General features: G+C 51.0%; 1 protein-coding gene across 6 annotated transcripts in view; it reads left to right on the forward strand.

The window, feature by feature from the left end:
- The window catches only part of LOC147113523 (leucine-rich repeat-containing protein 27-like), a 122,370-nt gene that overhangs the window by 89,068 nt on the left and 14,324 nt on the right, over positions 1–18,978 (forward strand). For all 6 annotated transcript variants that reach the window (XM_085994730.1, XM_085994727.1, XM_085994729.1 and 3 more), the window contains 2 exons: positions 11,881–11,980; positions 13,570–13,700. In XM_085994730.1, coding sequence (XP_085850856.1) covers positions 11,881–11,980; positions 13,570–13,700 — 231 coding nt within the window. The remainder of the gene's footprint in view (positions 1–11,880; positions 11,981–13,569; positions 13,701–18,978) is intronic.

Genomic DNA, 18,978 nt, shown 5'->3' on the forward strand with positions numbered 1-18,978 from the left:
TACCACTCTCTTCCACCTGGCTGAACTTGTTCTCACATTGAGCAACTTCTCCTTTGACTCCACTCACTTCCTCCAAATTAAAGGTGTTGCTATGGGAACCCGCATGGGCCCCAGTTATGCCTGCCTTTTCGTGGGATATGTGGAACATTCTTTGTTCCAGTCTTACTCAGGTCCCCTCCCTCACCTCTTTTTCCAGTACATTGATAACTGTATTGGTGCCGTTTCCTGCTCTCGCCCTGAACTAGAAAATTTAATTCACTTTGCTTCTAATTTCCACCCTTCCCTCACCTTCACATGGTCCATTTACGACTCTTCCCTTCCCTTCCTCGACTTCTCTGTCTCCATTTCAGGGGAGAGGCTGTCGACAAACATCCACTATAAGCCCACTGACGCCCACAGTTACCTGGACTACACTTCCTCCCACCCCGCTTCCTGTAAGGACTCTATTCCATTCTCCCAGTTTCTCCGTCTCCGCCGCATCTGTTCTGACGATGCCACCTTCCATACTAGTGCTTCCGACATGTCTTTCTTTTTCCTCAACCAAGGATTCCCCTCGACCGTGGTTGACACGGCACTCGACCGTGTCTGTTCCATTTCCCGCACTTCTGCTCTCACCCCTTTTCCTCCCTCCCGGAACCACGATTGGGTTCCCCTTGTCCTCCTTTCACTCCACCAGCCTCCATATTCAACAGATCATCCTCCGCCATTTCCGCCACCTCCAGCATGATCCCACCACCAAACACATCTTCCCCCCCCCCCCCCACCCCACCTTTCAGCATTCCGAAGTGACTGCTCCCTCCGCGACACCCTGGTCCACTCCTCTATCACCCCTTCCCCTTCCCATGGCACCTTTCTGTGCAAGCGCAGGAGATGCAACACCTGCCCATTTACCTCCTCCCTTCCCACTGTCCAGGGCCCCAAACACTCCTTCCAGGTGAAACAGCGATTTACTTGTTGTACTTGCAATTTAATATACTGTATTCGCTGCTCACGATGTGGTGGCCTCTACATTGGGGAGACCAAACGCAGATTGGGTGACCTCTTTGCGGCAACCTGATGACCTTCTTGAATTTAGTAAAATTTGGTTGCATAGCCAATTCAAATAGACATAAATTCATTTTCTGTCTAACTAGAATTTGCTATTTTCTAACTAGTTCAAATGCCTCCATAAGTTGTCATGAAAATTTAAGAGCTTGGGCTAAATGTATCCACAAATTTATAACTTAGGAATTAAATTCAGCAGCCATAACAGGGCAATAGTTTATTTAACTGCTAAAGCAAGTATGGAGTCTTGACATTTTCTTCGACCATTGCTTTTAATTCTATGATTTATGAGGATGTGACGTCATGCACGACACTGGCTCAGAGGACCGAATGTCCGTGTTCTCTGCTCTGTGATTCGATGATCATGCCAGCATTTTGGCCAAATTGGATCTGAACTGTGCTACAATTTTGTTCATTACGGACCCATAATTCCTAAAGTAGATGTTTGTTGAATGAAGAAATGTAGCACTTTTAAGCATAACACACTTGCAATGGGGTTGAGGTTGGGGAGCAGGAACAGAATTCCTATGCTGGTGAGAGGCTTTTATAAACCATCCAAATTTTGTTGTTTGTGCATAAATTCTGCTTGAGCCCATGAGTTATTTAAACAACAGCCTGGATTTTTGCGGTCAGTGGTGAAGGAATGGTGCTTGCCGTTCATTGCGCTTACAGCTGCCCATAGACGTTCCATGGGTTTTGAGTGGCAACTTACGGTATTTAGAGAGCCTTTTTAGTGCGGTGCCCTCTACAGGGGATCTGTAGCATGTGTGAGCAGACCAAGAAACAGTGTGGCTCTTCAACCAATCAGATTGCAGAATCCTCACTGAGACACGCCGAGTCTGAACCAGACAAATAGAATATTTAATTCAATGTAAAATTATGTACAGAAAACAAAATAGAGAGGGAAAGACAGATGGGATTAAGAAAGAGAGATAAGAGACAGAAAGTAAAAGTTTAAAAAAATTATTAATTTTTTTAAATCTTCAACAATAATCAAATTCTGAAGGAATGAGACTCCACATTTGTAAAATTACATTTTCAGTGCCAGAGAGGTTGTTTGGCAGTATTTAAAACTTATCACACCGTTAAAAATTTGCTTACACCTGAATGCACCAGCCCTAACATTTTCTGGTGTGTTTAGTGGGGAACTAGTGGGTAAGTACAGCAACTTCACGCCCATACATGGATTTCAATGAGGTGAGGTACTATTACAGCACAGCCTGTGGAGGAGCAGGGCAAATTGGACACCAACTTCTGGACTTCCGCGCTTAACTGCGCATGTGTAGAAGTTGCTGTCCAGTTTACTCAATAAAAATGGTGAGCGCTGATAGCCTGACTGTTATTCTTAACACAAAATCCAGGCCTTAGTATCACACCGGGACTTTTCTGGTATTCCATTTATACCATAGACAAATAATTTTAGTTTTTTGTTTTGTTTTAGCAATTTGTTTAAATAAGGAAAATTGAAAGAAGAGGGACCTATCTTGCATTTATATGCCTCTATATATATATAAAACGGTATGTCTCTCTGTCTGTCTTTCTGTCTCTCTGTCCGGCTATACAATCAAAAGTTATAGAGCGTACCTACACGTGTGTTACATCAAAAGAAAGCTTACGATTCCAGAACGGTGTAAGCGTATTTACGTTTCGGTGAGACAAAAATTGTGCCCGCGGTATCCAAAAAACTTTCAAAATTCCGCTCATTATCTGCTCATTAGCATTGAGTGACGTCGAGGTCGACCAATTGTACGGTCGAGCGACCCGACGGTCGACCAATCGCTGCGTGGCGGGGGCGGGTTCCTGGCGCGTGCGGGCGGGCCCTCCTAGAGTCGAGTGACGGGACGATTGACCGATCCTACGCTTCGGTGACCTAACGGTCGACCAATCGGTGCATGTGTGGGCGGGCCTTATCGTTCTGAACTGAGGTGAGTCGCCGCCATCTTGATTCCAAACTTTTCATTTCTTTTTGCCGCTTTCTGCGTCTTTAAAAAAAAAAAAAAGTTGCTTTTAAAACACATAGGCCTAGAAATTCAGTATAGCCACGTTCGGGGCGCTAAAGTCGGGCGGCCGCTAAAGTTTGCGCCCGGCGCAAGTTCGCGCCACCTTCGCCGATATTCAGTCGCATCGCCCCAAGAGGTTGCTGCTGCGCTAAAACAGGCGATGCACGACTATCTTTAAGCGCTAAGCCGGCGGTCCTGAGCGATACCCCCGAGGCCGGGCGCAGCGCAGATGCGGAGAGTTGTTGATTGACGGCAGACACTCTGGCGTCGGTCAGCTCTTAAAGGGGGAGGGTGGATTTGTTTGCCTGCCACGCCCTGCACACTGCAGCCCTCAAGCTAGGCCTGACCACTTCTGCTTCATCTGCGCAACGCCCAGGGCTATGGAGAAGGCCAGGGAGAGAGCGCAGCGCTTCAGCGAGGGTGACCTGAGGGTGCTGGTTGGCGGAGTGGAGCGCAGGCGCCATGTTCTGTTCCCAGAAGGTGGCAGGAGGCCGCTGCCCAGCGCCTACCGGAAAGCCTGGAGGGAGGTCTCAAACAGGGTGACTTCCAACAGCGTGGTTGCCAGGACTCCTGTGCAATGCCGGAAAAAGTTCAACGACCTCACTCGGGTTGTCAGGGTGAGTACCCTTTCCAGTGTCCTCCTCATCCCTGCATGTGCACCTCAGTTTATGGGCAAAGGGACCTGAAAGCCCTAAGGGCCAGCCCTCATCCAGCAGCTATGGGACTGTCATGAAAACCACTTGCACATTCAGCACTTTACACACTGTACTAGCTATTCGACCATGGGAGGCAGTACAGCCAAGATCAGGGTTTCACACTGTCAGGGCCAGTCCACCATGGGAGGCAGTGCAGACAAGATCAGGGCTTCACACTGTAAAACATAGAAACATAGAAGATAGGAACAGGAGTAGGCCATTCGGCCCTTCGAGCCTGCTCCGCCATTCAACGAGATCATGGCTGATCATCCAAACCCTAGCACCCGGTCCCTACACCGACAGCCATCCCACCTAAGCCCTATCCCCATAACCCCGTAACCCCACGTATTTAATCCCCCCTAACACTAAGGGCCAATTTTTATCATGGCCAATCAACCTAACCCGCACATCTTTGGACTGTGGGAGGAAACCGGAGCACCCGGAGGAAACCCACGCAAACACGGGGAGAATGTGCAAACTCCACACAGACAGTCACCCGAGGCCGGATTTGAACCCGGGTCCCTGGCGCTGTGAGGCAACAGTGCTAACCACTATGCCACTGTACTTAGAGGCCGTCCTTTCTCTTGCAGGCCAAGGTGGCGCACAACCGGAGGAAGCAACGTGAAACCGGTGGAGGCCGTCCTGACGTCAAAGAGCTCTCCGACCTCAACCAGCGTGTGGAGCGCATTATGGCAGGACGGCTGATTGGCCCCGTCGCCAGTGGAGATGCCGACCCTGTTCTGGGCACCAATGGTAAGGGCATCACCTTTTTGACCTCTCTCTTTCCACTTGCGCCTCAGATCAGCATCCTTTGCCACTGTCCGACCAATGCAGTGCATGGCAGCACTCATGCCTCCCTCGCTGCCGCCCTGTCCTCACTCTAAAGCAACTCTTGTGCCTCCCTGCTTTCAGATGGTGAATCGCCAGGTGAGGAGGCGGGCCCTCAAGCTGCCACTGTCAGCGATTCAGAATTCGAGGAGGAGGAAGAGGAAGCTGGCCCATCACAGAATCACAGAATCTACAGTGCAGATAGAGGCCATTTCGGCCCATCGAGCCTGCACCGACACATATCCCACCCTATCCCCGTAACCCCACGTATTTAATCCCCTAACACTAAGGGTCAATTTATCATAGCCAAATCAACCTAACCTGCACATCTTTGGACTGTGGGAGGAAACCGGAGCACCCGGAGGAAACCCACGCAGACACAGGGAGAATGTGCAAACTCCACACAGACAGTCGCCCGAGGCCAGATTTGAACCCGGGTCCCTGGTGCTGTGAGGCAACAGTGCTAACCACTATGCCACCGTGCCACCCTCAGCCGCGCCAGCCCATGGCGATGAAGGGGACACGTCTTCCCTGGAGGGGAGCCGGGGGGAAGGGTCGGAGGAGAGTGAAGCTCCGGGGCCCAGCGGCCTGCAGCAACGCGGGAGGGGTGGGGAAGCTCGCCGGACTTCTCCCCAGAGGGTGAGTGCGGCCTCCAGTCCTGCGACGGTGAGCGCAGAGGAGGTGCGGCTCCTGGAGGAAATGGCCGTCCAGGCTGAGCGCAGGCACACTGAGCTCATGGCTGCAGTGGCAAGGATGCCTGACTCCATTGAGTCTCTGTCAAGGAGTGTGCAGGAATTCGTATCAGCACAGGCCAGGAGTCTGCAACAATTCAGTGCAGCACAGGCCAGGAGTCTGGAACAATTCAGTGCAGCACAGGCCAGGAGTCTGCAGGACTTCGCGGCTGCACAGGAGGCTTCGAGCCAAGTGCTCAGTCGTGCCGTTCATTCACTGGCTGGTGTCATGCGGACACAGACCAGGGTCACACGGGCACTAACTGCTGCCACCCTCGCTGGATCGGCCAGGCATCGCCAGGGCACTCGCCGCGCAGCAGCAGCCCAGCAGTCTGTTCTTCAGCTGTTTGCTGCGCATGCTGCAGTGCTGGCCCGTGCGAGTGCCAATGTCTCAGGCGACCAGGGAGCACCTGCGATCTGTCAGGTTGGCACCATTCCTGCAGCCGACACTGCCACTCCGCCATTGCAGCTGCCACGAGCCGCTGGACAGACTGCTGCCGCCCAAGCAGAGTTGGAGCAGTCAGCAGCCGGACCCTCCAGGGCCAGAGCTGGTGCAGGCCGACCCCCAAGGGCATCTGGCGTCTCGCCATCTGACACTCAGCAGCCTTCCCCCAGCCTTGCTGCAGCCACTGGGGTCCCATTGAGGAGGAGCTGCAGGGCAGGCAGGGGCCAGTCACGGATGCGAAAGGCATCGCCCTCGCAGGGCAAAAAGTAGAAGGTCTGGCCAAATGCTTTGTGTTTGTTGAAAGGCCGAGACTGGTGTAGTTGTGGTTTTGTAAGGCCGAGACTGGTGTCTTTCTTTGTTTTGTAAGGCCGAGACTGTTCGTTTTGTGTTTTTGGAGGGGGCTTCTCTCCATGAGGTTGTAATGTGGGAAGGGCAGAGGTTTCCAATAAATAAATGTTCTTAAATCGCACTGTGCATGCTTTATTTTGCAAGTCCTGGTTGCCCTGCTCGGCTGAGGGCTTGTGGAGCGGCTACATTCATCTGGTGACATTGGCACAAGCCATTCCCTGAGAGGGGGCCTAGAACCGACGTTCAATAAGCCGCCGATGGGCGGCCCTTGCACTTTCTGCCTCCCTCCTGTGCTGGTCCTCCTCCTCAGGTGGTCCTCCAATCTCTGGTGGCAGTGGCTGAGTCCTGCGGATAGCCAGGTTGTGCAGCATGCAGCACACGACCACGAAATGGGAGACTCGCTCCGGCGAATATTGTAGGGCTCCACCGGAACGATCCAGACAGCGGAACCGTTGCTTCAGGACGCCGATTGTTTGCTCAATTATGTTCCTGGTCGTTTGATGGCTGTCATTGTATCCCTCTTCAGCAGGGGTGCTGGGCGCACAGAGCGGGGTCATCAGCCAGGTACACAAAGGATAGCCTTTGTCCCCGAGAAGCCATCCTCGTGGGTGAGGCTGGGCCTGGAACATGTCTGCCACAGAAGTCTGGCGCAGGATGAAGGCATCGTGGCTGCTGCCTGGAAAGTGGGCATTGACAGCTAGGATGAGCTGCCTGTGGTCACACACCAGCTGAACGTTGAGCGAATGGTAGCCCTTCCGGTTGCGGTAATCCTCGGCATTCTCCAGAGGTGCCCGCAAAGCCACATGCGTGCAGTCAATGGCGCCCTGCACCATGGGGAAGCCCGCGAATGCTGCAAAGCCCATTGCACGCTGTTGCTGCTTGACAAGGGCCATGGAGAAGGAGTTGAACTGACGTCTCCTTTTGAAAAGGGCATTGGTCACCTGGCGGATGCAGCAATGCACGGCGAACTGGGAGATGTTGGAAATGTCCCCAGTAGCGGATTGGAAGGAGCCGGTGGCATAGAAGTTGAGAGCCACCGTCACCTTCACTGCCACCGACAGAGACGTCCTGCTCCTCAGATGTGGCTGCAGATCACCGCCAAGCAGGTGGCAGATCTCAGTGACCACCGCCCTTCGGAACCGCAGCCTCCGAACACACTGCTCGTCAGACATGTTCAGATAGGAGAACTGCTGGCGGTATACTCTGGGTGGGTAAGGCCTCCTTTCCCGACGCCTGTTGCCCCCTCTCCGTCTAGCCAGGACTGCCACTCTCTCACGGCGTCTGTGAGCCCTTTGGATGCAATGGAGAAGGCCAGCATTTGCACCCATTGCAGCCCCCATTATATGTTTGCAAACAATGATATGACACTGAAGGCAAAGACAAGTGGAAAGCTGTGGCCTGAAGCCACAAGTACCTGTCCGAGTGTTGAGCCAAAGCAGAAAGCTCTCTACCTTTGTCTCTCTGCAAAGATCCGTCTCTCAAAAAGGAGTGCTGCGAAATGGCAACCTTTTCTACTGCAGGAGGTGTGCCCTTTAATTTGCGCCCCCCGCGCCCCGCATCGACTGAGAACCGTTCCCCTCTACCAGTCGCTAGGGGCGCCAGGCGCACAATAGGGCGTCGCGACTGAATTTCCGGTTTGGGGCGCACAAAGGGCGTTGCACGAGGAAATGACGTCAGGATCTGCGCGCGCAGCTGAGCGCGCGCAAAGACTTTGCGCCGCCACTAAATCGTGAGTGAAGTTGGGGAGAGGCGCAGATCGCGCTGCGCCCGGCCGCTAGCTGCCTAGCGCCCAACATCTCCTCCTCCTAAGGCGCTACCGGCTGGCGCAAGCAACTGAATTTCTAGACCATATTGTTTTTTAAAAAAGTTAATTACTTTCTAAACCTTTTATCTAATCTCATTAATTTTCCTACCTTTCCCCATTTTTGCAGGTAGGCCTCGAAGCCTGGGCGTCTGTTGCCAGCCATGCTGGACCCTAGGCAATTGTTTTGTGGCAAGCTCCTCCCACCCCTCACCCCCCACCCCCCGCTGGGCCCGATTCCGAACCAGCGACCAGCCATCTTGGTAAAGGCTGGCTGGGCTCACTGCAAGCTCCTCGTGCTTGCGCTGCACGGCGCACGCGCACCTCCACACAGCGCGGCCAGAGGGAAGCAAGCAGGTTAGCGGGGGGGGGGGCAGGGCTCGGGAGGGGAGGGGGAGCGGAGAGGGTTACCCCGGCAACCGGGCTCGCCAGCCGCAATCGGCCGTCTCAAGCCGCTCAGGCCCGGTCCCGGAGATCGGGAGGCGCAGAGGGGAGGAGGGTTACCAAGGCAACCGGGCCCGGCCAGCCGCAATCGGCCGTCTCAAGCCGCCTCAGGCCCGGCCTCAGGAGGGCGGGGCTCGGGCTTACCGGGGCGCTGCGCTCGGCATGTCAGTGCGTGGGGCGGCACGGAGCTCAGCGGAGCCATCGCCGGCAGAGGGGAGAGGGTCTGCTGGCTCCCCCCTCCCTTTCTCCCCCCCTCCTTCCCCCACCTCCCCCACCCCTCCCCTCCTCTCCCCTCCCCCCCTCCCCCCTCTCCCCCTCCCCCCTCTCCCCCTCCCCTCCCCCCCTCCCCCCTTCCCCCTCACCCCCTTCCCCCCTCACCCCCTCCCCTTCCCCCACCTCCCCTCCCCTCCTCCCTCCTCCCCCCTCCTCCTCCTCCTCCTCCCTCCCTCCACCCCCCTCCCTCCACCCCCTCCCCTTTCCCCCCTTCCCCTCCCTTCCCCCCTCCCCTCCCCTTTCCCCCTCCCCTCCACTCCCCTTTCCCCCCCCTTCCCCCCCACCTTCCCCCCTTCCCCTTCCCCTTCCCCCCCCAGTCGCACTCTCTCTTCCCCCCCAGTCGCTCTCTCTCTTCCCCCCAGTCGCTCTCTCTCTTCCCCCCAGTCGCGCTCTCTCTTCCCCCCAGTCGCTCTCTCTCTCTCTCTCTCTCTTCCAACAACAACATGCCCTCAAAAATCCCTCGGCACCGCCGGGCACTTCAGCTAGTCATTAATAAAGAACACAGAAGTTACATGTCATGATTCTGCAGTTTTAATGCATTAGAAGTGGAGGTAATGGGTTTGAATGCAACTTATGAAGGCATTATTTTATTTTTATTAGTTTGATATTTTTTGATATTTTTGCAATGTTTGTAAGTTGATTTGAAGATTTTAATTATTGATGTCCCTTTCAATTTCAACACTCTTCCCCCTGTTTTACCAGAGATACAACAACAGTGTGATACTGAGTAACGCAATACACCTTTCAATTGTCAGGATTTTCTGCTTGTGTACTCTGTAACCACAACTTCCTGCCCATTAAAATGAATGCACGTCTCCAGTTGGAATTCCCACCAATTCCGCTTCAAAAGGCCTCAATGCTAAGTATGCCTGCATCATGCAAGCAAGCATAGCGTGTCAGGATCAGATTCTAACAGAAATAGGGCTCATAAATTTGTGAGATGTCAATTACCTAATTGCAACTGTTCGATTGCCATTGGGAAAGTGGCAAATTTAAAGCACAGTAGTTCCACTTGCATTGTGGCAAGTTAATTCTTGTAATTTTCCCCTTCGACCACAACATTTCAAAGCTTACTTTCAGCACATTGCTCAGTTACCAATCAAAATATATCCTTGAAAATGTGGCATTGTATCTCCAGCATTGGTGTGTGTGTGGACTCCAAGCCTAGAATATTGTAAGTAGTTCAGGTTCAATATTATGTTTTAATTTCATAAATCAGTAGTTTTTAGACAGATGGCTAGGTGCTTGGAAATTAACTTTACAGAGTTGCACCCAATTGCCAGAGTGCCGTCAGAGACAATAACCCAACTCGTTGTGTCAAAAGCACCGACACCTTTCTGATGTCTCCATTTTTAAAAGAGAGAAAAAACTTGCATTTATATAGAGCCTTTCACAGCTGCAAGATGTTCCAGAAGTTCACAGCCAATGAAGTACAGGAAACTTTGTGCTATCCGGAGGTGAGCTATCCGGCAATCTGGAGCCACCAGCTAAAATCAGCAGCCGTTTTTTATTCTTTTTGTTTGTTTTTTTTGCTTTGTTTGAACAGTCAAGCTGTGCAAGGTCTGTAGCTATAGCAACAGCTTCAGCTACAGAGCTTTAGGGCCACACCCGAGTGTTTAGAAGCTGTTGCTAAGCAACAGTGTTTGTTGTCAAATACGGAGATAAGATCTCCGTATCTCTCAACATTAACTCTGGAGAGTACGGCAGTTTTGAGGCAACGGCAGCAGCTCGGTCCCGTGGGTGCTGGATAGCACAAAGTTTCCTGTATTTTGAAGTGTAGTCACTATTGCAGTGTAGGAAACACGGCAGGCAATTTGCGCACAGCAAGATCCCACATACAGCAATGAGATAAATGACCATATAATCTGTTTTAGTGATGTTGATTGAGAGGTAATGTTGGCCAGGACACCAGGTCAACTCTTCTGCTGTTCTTCGAATAGTGCCATTGGATCGTTTACATCCACCTGAGAGCAGACCAGGCCTCGGGTTAATACCACATCCCACCTTCATCCTTGTCCCCCCACAATAACCCGTATGGCACTCCCTGTCACACATACCCTCTCTCCCCTTTCTACTTCCCCCTTGTCCCCTATTGTTATTTCTACACCCTCCCATTGCTCCTACCCCACCCTTCCACCACACTAATTTTCCAACTTCAAAACATTAAAAGTACCAAAATTGGTTTTTAGTTTTTTTTTTAAGGACTTGAGCAGTTAATACTGTAATCAGTCACTTACCTGATCATCATGAAAGATGCAGTTCCTTTCTGATCCCCCTCATCAACTGTGGTGGTAAATATAAACAGTTTGCACCAATTAGATTTGGCATACGGTGCCCTTTTCTTCTCTCAGAGGGTCGTAAATCTGTGGAATTCTCTGCCCCAGAGAGCCGTGGAGGCTGGGTCATTAAATACATTTAAGGTGGAGATAGACAGATTTTTACAAGATCAGCCATGATCTTATTGAATGGCGGAGCAGGCTCGAGGGGCCAAGTGGCTTATTCCTGCTCCTATTTTTTATGTTTTGGGGGGATTTTGGAGGCAGGTTGAAAAGCCACTGCACTAATGTGAGATTCAGGACTTAAGCGCAACTGCACAAATGCAAATCTCGCATGCATGCAAATTCCCACTGTTGCTGAATCCACCACGTAATGTAAATCAGTTCGATTTGGCACAGCAAAAACTGGCAAGTATTACTGAACACTGGACAAGATTTCGTACGCTTTGGTGACCACTGTCATGCATCAAGAAAGCAATGTTCAAGCTTGGCTTTTTACCAGCAAAAACATCAATAGGAAACTAAATAAATAGAGTTTAAAATGTCATAAGCATCCACTTGTCAGATGTTTTAAAGCACTCCTAGGTTTTAGTCATTCCATCAAACACTGTCCAGTAATCTTGGACATTTATTAATGATAATATAATTGTCTTATAATTTTCAAAGTTTCAGAACTCAATCAACTGAAGATATTGGAAACAATACTCAGTTTCATGTGATCTAAATGTTATATATAATGTGGCCAACTAGCTTCAGTGGGATTCCCTGCATTATTCAGATCTGCACCTTAAATCAGTTGTAGAATAGAACATTTAGCTTAAAGACTGTTTCCATTGTACTTTAAATTAACATCTCATCTGATTCCATGTCAAGCTAGTTTATGACCTAGGTTCAGGTTTTTGGTTAAATATAATTTATCACCATACATGAATTTGCCTTTGTTTTATCTTGATTTTATCATTAGTAAGAGTAAATGGAATTGTACTTATTTACAGAGACACGAGAGCATTGAAGGATTGGAGGGATCAAGCTAAGTTAATGCAGGAAAAGAAAGAAACAGAAAGAAAGGAAAAGCATGCAACAGAAAGGAACATGGTACTTGTATACAAAAATATTTAGTGGAGCCATTTGTTGTATTTCAGTTTATCCTCAAGAAAGTAATAGCTGAGTAATCAAAACACAAGTGTAGATTTTATGGTTCATTGTCAATGGCGAGGTACTTGGTCCACTGTGAGCATCAAGTCAGGTACCTTGTCCAGGAAAGGACTTGGAAAATCTACCCTATGATAAACAGAATATGCTTTTTCCCTGTAGTGTGCAGTAAAATAAAACTGATATCACCCAGTTCAAATCACGCAGTACAGTTTGAGTTTGTTCAAATCTCATGATCTGATCCGAGGAGACTGCTCTCTGATGATGACCACCATTATAGCACCCACTGCTGGTAGAAAAGGAGTAAAGGTAGAATAAAAGTGACCTTGCAAACCTTTTGTGTGTACAGTTCCCTTCCCTAAAGGACATTAGTGAACCAGATGGGTTTTTACGACAATCCGTTAGTTTCATGGTCACCTTTACTGATGCTAGCTTTTTTTCTATTCCAGATTTTTATTTCATTAACTGAATTTAAATTCCCCAGCTGCCCAAAGTAAAGAGTTTGTACATTGAAAATGCATTTCTTCTTTAGTCACTCAACTGTCTTTTGTGTAGACAGTTCAGTTTACAAATCTGACTTCTGAACCAATTTTGACACTTAATGAAATTTATTTTATGTATAAAAACTTGGAAACTAGGCTGATAAGTTAGCAAGCTCACTTATTTAATAGTGCACTAAAGGGTAACGTTTCCATTACTATGCTCTTGGAGCACACATGGAGTACCTATTGGGAAATTACATATCCCCAGCTTATGCTTTCCCATCCTTCACTTGGATATATGCAGTTTCCAAAATTATGCTTCCAGCATGCAACAGGAACACAGAAACAGCAGATCTACCCTTAAATGCGTTAGTGTAGGAATGTAAAGAGATGAAGTAGAGATGATGGGAAAAGCATTAGGTTGCAGAGGGGTTACTCACAGACGCAAAAGGGACTGTGGATGAGTCAGAAGGCTGGATTTGTTGGGTAGGATTGCCATGGAAGGGTGGCACTTGATGGTCTAAAACAGGCCATGGACATTTTGGGTCCCTGCAAGATCCACTCCCTACAAGGCCCTCAATACTGCTTTTTAATTGGGTGCATCAAGCAGGCATACTAGCGTGCCAGGACTTGATACTGGCAGAAGTGTTGCCCAGTTTTATTTAAAAGGCCACAAATTTGATATTGTCTATTTTTTTAAATAAAAAATTATTCAAATATTTGGACAGCATGACGGGTCCGTTTATGCTATGGCAAGGTGCCGCATCAAAATTCCACCTCCTGCTGAAAATTATCTGGTCTCCCTAACTCTGGGATTTTGGAAAGGTTAGGGACGCATCCATAGGGCACACAGAAGTTCCCAGATATGCCCCAGATCTGCCTCCATGAGGCCAAGAGAGGAATTGGACCCCATGATTCCAGTCTGAACACTCTTAAAGGTACACAGTCTACCAATGATATTTAGACTGTCAGACAAAAAAATAAATGACTGCTACCGCTGAGGTGATCATCTGTATACCTGAACTAAGTAATCTGATGTTTTGTGCACAGGTAGTGAAGAGTGCGCCATATGCTACAGATCCAAACTACTACCACACAACAAGAAGTGTGGATTGGAAAAGACCACGTGTCCATGAATGTATCCAAAGAGTACATTTAGAAAAGGAAATGGAAGAAGCAAGGTGCGTTTCCTAAGAGTTTTATTGTTGCATCTATAGAAATGCGCATCAATAATGTGATAACATTAGAAATATTCAAAATGCATCCTTTTTATTAGAAATAAAGTATTTTTCTTAATTACACATTGATTGTTCATAATTGCTTTTATAAGCTAGATTGGTTAGTTTAGATGAGATTTTTTAGTCATAGAAAAATTAGTTTCTGCGGAAAGCCTCCGACCGCAAATTCAGGGCCAGTACCATTAAGTGGTAGGCTCACAAGTAGAGCTGTAACATATTCAGATGGTTTTATTTTATGTGCCTAATAGTGCAGTTCTGTAATTTATCTAACTTTTATTGAGGAGTTCAGTTACACTCCTTTACAGCTCAGCACATTTTAGGTTCACATGTATGTTCAAAAACTCTTTATTCCATTTTATAGCTTGGCTCAAATGAAAGCAAACTTTTCCTGAGTCAGAAGGTTGTAGGTTCAAACCCCACTCCCGGACTTGAGCACCTATGTTAGGCTGACACTCCCTTTGAGTGAGCTGTTAAATGGAGCTCCCACCTGCCTGCTCTGGTGTTCAGGTAGGTGTTAAAATCCCATGGCACCACTCAAAGAAGAATGGGGAGTTTTCCTGGTGTCATTGATGTGTTTTTGATTGAGCAAGGAGATATTGGCCTAGAAATTCGGTTGGTTGCGCCTAATGAGCCCGAGATTTGGGGCGCTACCCAATGTTCGGGCGGGCGCAATGAGGATAGCGACAACTCCCATATTGAGTATCCATTTAGCGCCTGCGCTAACTGTTAGTGCGCACCCGCGTGCGCAGGCAGATCATGACGTAATTTCAGTGTGCAACGCCCTTTTGGCGCCCCTGACCGGATATTCGGTGGCGCCCGGAACCTTTCTGCCTGGCGCTATTAGTGACAGTTGGATGGAATGTTCCCAGGCCCTTCTCGGAGTCGGGGGGGGTGCTATTTAAAGGGGACAGATCTAGTATAAAAGCTGCAGCCACTTGGCCTGTTCATTCTGATCGTTGCTGGAGAGAGTTGGTGAGCTACTGTTGCACAGGATTTATCAGATTTAGCCTTCGAATACTTGGGACCTTCAGCCCTGTCCGGATCAGTTGGAGCGCTAGACATTACAGTGTGTTGCCCGTCTGGCATAGCAATGGGAGCTGCTTTGGAGGGGAATGTCCTCATGGCCGGACACTTGGAAGGGGCACAGAGACGGCGGGAGAGAGGGCCGGGATTGGCCAGAAGGAGGAGGGGCAATGGAGGTCGGCCACCCCGAAGATATGCTGCAAGGGTTTTCAGGCAGCAGGTGTCATACCTTACCATGTCGGAGGAGCAGTGTCTGCGAAGGCTCCGATTTGGTAAGGAGGTTGTGACTGAGCTGTGCCACCTGCTTGCTGAGGATCTGCAGCCGCGTCTACGGTGCAGGACCTCTCTGTCGGTGGCCGTCAAAGTGACTGTTGCCCTCAACTTTTACGCCACCGGATCCTTTCAGTCAGCCACTGGGGACATAGCGAATATATCTCAATTTGCAGTGCATTGTTGCATCCGGCAAGTGACAGCTGCCCTCTATAGAAGAAGGCGTCAATTAATCACCTTCCCTCTGACCCTGGAGAAGCAGGTGGAGCGCGCGCAGGGCTTCGCTGCTATTGTGGACTTCCCCATGGTGCAGGCGGCCATTGATTGCACACACGTGGCTTTGCGGGCGCCATTACTGAATCCTGAGGAGTTCCGCAACCGCAAGGGGTTCCACTCCCTCAATGTCCAGCTGGTCTGTGACCACCACCAGATGATCATGGCAGTCAACGCGCAATTCCCTGGAAGCAGCCACGATGCGTTCATCCTGCGGCAGACCTCAGTTTCTGACCTTTTTGAGGGGCCGGCTCACCCACGAGGCTGGCTTCTTGGCGACAAGGGCTATCCTCTCTGCCCATGGCTCATGACCCCACTCCGTTTGCCCGCCACCCCAGCAGAAGAGCTTTACAATAGCAGCCATCAGGCGACCAGGAACATTGTGGAGCACACTATTGGTGTGCTCAAACAGCGTTTCCGCTGTCTAGACCATTCGGGGGGAGCCCTGCAGTACTCGACGGAGCAAGTGGGTCGTATCGTCGTTGTCTGCTGCATGCTCCACAACTTGGCCATTCGACGAACCCAGCCAATGCCAGCCGACCCTCAAGGTCCAGCAGAGCAGGCGGACGAGCAGGAGGAGGAGGAGGAGGAAGAGCAGGCGGACGAGGAGGAGGAGGAGCATGCGGACGAGGAGGAGGAGGAAGATGCGAGGGCTCCTGAAACTGGAAGGGCCGTCCGTCAGAGGCTCATAAGGACTCGGTTCGAGGACCCTCTGACGGAATGATGGGTCTCATTCGTCCTGCGCACTTCTGATTGTACAAAGCCTATGAAGGCCACCATGAGTGTAAATAGTTACGAGTACCATTGTAAATTTTAAAAATTCTTTATTTTCAAAAAAGTGCTTCCTTCCAGTATAACAACGTCACCTCAACAGAAACCATAACTAACAAAATAACAGTTAACTCTCTGGCAAAGCCTCAAAACTAAACAAACCGTCACCAACAATCAGAACAGGTGAGGGCGTCCTTGAATTTGGGGAAAGAAACGTCTCAGCCCCTCCCTCTACTGCTGGCCCCTTGATGGAGACCGACTTCTCTTTCGCGGTCAGCCCCTTCCCTCCCTGCTGCTCCTCCGTAGTTGAACCCCAGTGGCGGCGTCAAGGATGGGGGACACCTGGTGACTGTCTGCAAGCGTGGAAGCCCCTGAGGGACGGCCTGGACGACCTCTGGGCTTGGAGGGTGCGGAGGCTGGCTGCTTGATCTGGGCATGGCTGGAAGCAGTGTGCACTGCAGGTGGTGGCAGCTGCACTGCAGACGTTCCAGCGGTGGCATGAGCAATGGTCACCTGCCGGGAGAGGACACCTGCACCATGGTCGGACGACACACTGGCTCTCGGAGGGGACCGGCTCGGCTCTACCTCTACAAGCGACTGCTCCACTGATTCCTGGCCTCGTGTGGTACTGGAAGGGCCCGGGGTGATCCTAGCTGATGCAGATAGGGTGGCAGCAGTGAGAGTTCGCGTTGCCTCAATCTGGGTCTGGACGAGGCCAGCAAGTGACTGCGTGGCAGCAGTGAGGACCTGTGTGGCAGGTGCCAGTGCTTCGGAGAAGCCCTGGACAGTTCTCTCCATTGCTTCGGACAAGGCCGGAGCAGTCCGTTCCACTGCCTCGGACAAGCCCTGGACAGACCTTTCCAGGGATTGTCCGAAGCTCTGAACAGTCCTTTCCATAGCGGCCTCGAAGCCCTGGACAGTCCTCTCCATTGCTGCCCCGAAGCCCTGGACAGTCCTCTCCATTGCTGCGCCAAAGTCCAGCACACTCTTTGCCAGTGTTTCTATCGACTGAGGCATCCTCCCCACTGCAGCCATAAGCTCAGTGTGCCAGAGCCGGGCCTGGGTGCTCATTTCAGCCAGGCTACGCACCTCCTCTGCACTCTGTGCAGCAGTCATCGCTCCCTGCCTCGCCCTCCGGGGAGCTGGTGCCCGAGCTTGCCTACCCCCCTCGCGTTGATGCAGGCCGCTTGTTCCGGCAACTGGCTCCTCATCAGGGCCCCCCCCCCTCCCCTCCAGGGAGCTACTATCCCCAGTCTGCAGATGTGTTGGCTCCCCTGCGGCTGGAACGGATGGTCCGGCTTCCTCCTGATCCTCGCCTCCGGAGGCACTGGCACTGGCAGCTTCAGGGCCCGGATCCCGAGCTGGTGATGCAGCATCTGAAAGCAGGGAGGCGGAAGAGTGGCTTTAGCAAAAGGACAGGTTGGCAGCAAGGCATGCCAGATTGCGGCAAGGCTATGACATGGCTCCACAGTGAGAAAGCATGCTGGCGGGGGGACCAAGTGGAAGCAGACAGCTGAAAAAGGTGAGATCTTTACCATCGCTGTCGACAATGAGGTCGGCAGCTGCAGTGGTAACAGGACCACTCAGACGTCCTCCAAGAATCTGGTGCACTCTCTCCTCGAGATCCGTCAGAGTGACCACTTGTGGAGGTCCTCCACCGGTTCGAAGCTGGTCCTTGCGAATCGTCGCCAGCTTGGACTGCAGGGGAAAGAAGGGGAAGTTCTGTTACATGACACCCTGAGTGATCATCTCATGCCCCCCATGGTGCAAGAACCCTTACATGATGCCCTGAGTGATCATCTCATGCCCCCCATGGTGCAAGAGCCCTTACATGACGCCCTGAGTGATCATCTCATGCCCCCCCATGGTGCAGGAGCCCTTGCATGACGCCCTGAGTTATCATCTCATGCCCCCCATGGTGCAAGAGCCCTTACATGACGCCTGAGTGATCATCTCATGTCCCCCATGGTGCAAGAGCCCTTACATGACGCCTTGAGTCAAATGTGCATGTGTGTGCCCAGAAAGGGCCATGGGTGCTTGCTGACGCATGGCCATTGGGGCATCGCGCACCCTGTAGCCATGCAGTCAGGTGCAGATGGAGGGAATCAGAAGTTTGCATAAACACCACTCACCCTCACGACCCGAGTGAGGTCGTTGAATTTCTTCCTGCACTGAACAGGGCTCCTGGTCGCCATGCTGCTGGAGTTGACCCTCTGACAAACATCCCTCCAAGCTCGGCGGTAGTCCTTTTGATTCGGCCTCCTGCCATTGTCAGGATAGAGAACATCTCGACGGCGCTCCACTGCGGCCACCAAGTGCTCCAGAGCCTCAGTGCTGAAGCGCTCTGCTCTCTGTCTCACCTTCTCCATCTTGACCAAGTTTTTTGCGCCAGAGAAGGGCGTGTGCCGATTCTGAGGCCTACAGGGCGATGAGTGTGGAAGCTGAGGCTGACTGACCCACCCCTTTAAGAGCCGGCCGGCGCCTGGAAGTCTCGTGGTTATTGGTAATTGAGATCACCGCTGCGCCCGTCCGCGCCGATATTGGGTAGCGCCGGAAGTTTTGCGCCTTAGGAGGCCCGTGCAACGTCTGAATTCACGCCTTAATCACCTTTGGAGGCGATGCAACCCAATATCGCGCCAGGCGGCGATAAGTTTCGTCTGGCTATAAACTTTGCGCAGCGCCAGTTCTAACACCTCAAGCGGGGCTATACCCAATTTCTAGGCCATTGTTCTTTATTTAAAGCGGTTAGGAATGAGGAGGTGTGGTTGAAACTGACTGAAGTCTGGTTTATATTAATTTGAATCAAGTAGCCTATTAGTATTCAGCTATTTTTGCTTTGGACAGGAGGGCTACAGTCTGTTGGCAGGTGTGTGTGTATATATGT

Source organism: Somniosus microcephalus, chromosome 8 (assembly GCF_052327205.1).
Source record: "Somniosus microcephalus isolate GS21.2 chromosome 8, FLI_Smic_1.0, whole genome shotgun sequence".
NCBI lineage: Eukaryota > Metazoa > Chordata > Chondrichthyes > Squaliformes > Somniosidae > Somniosus > Somniosus microcephalus.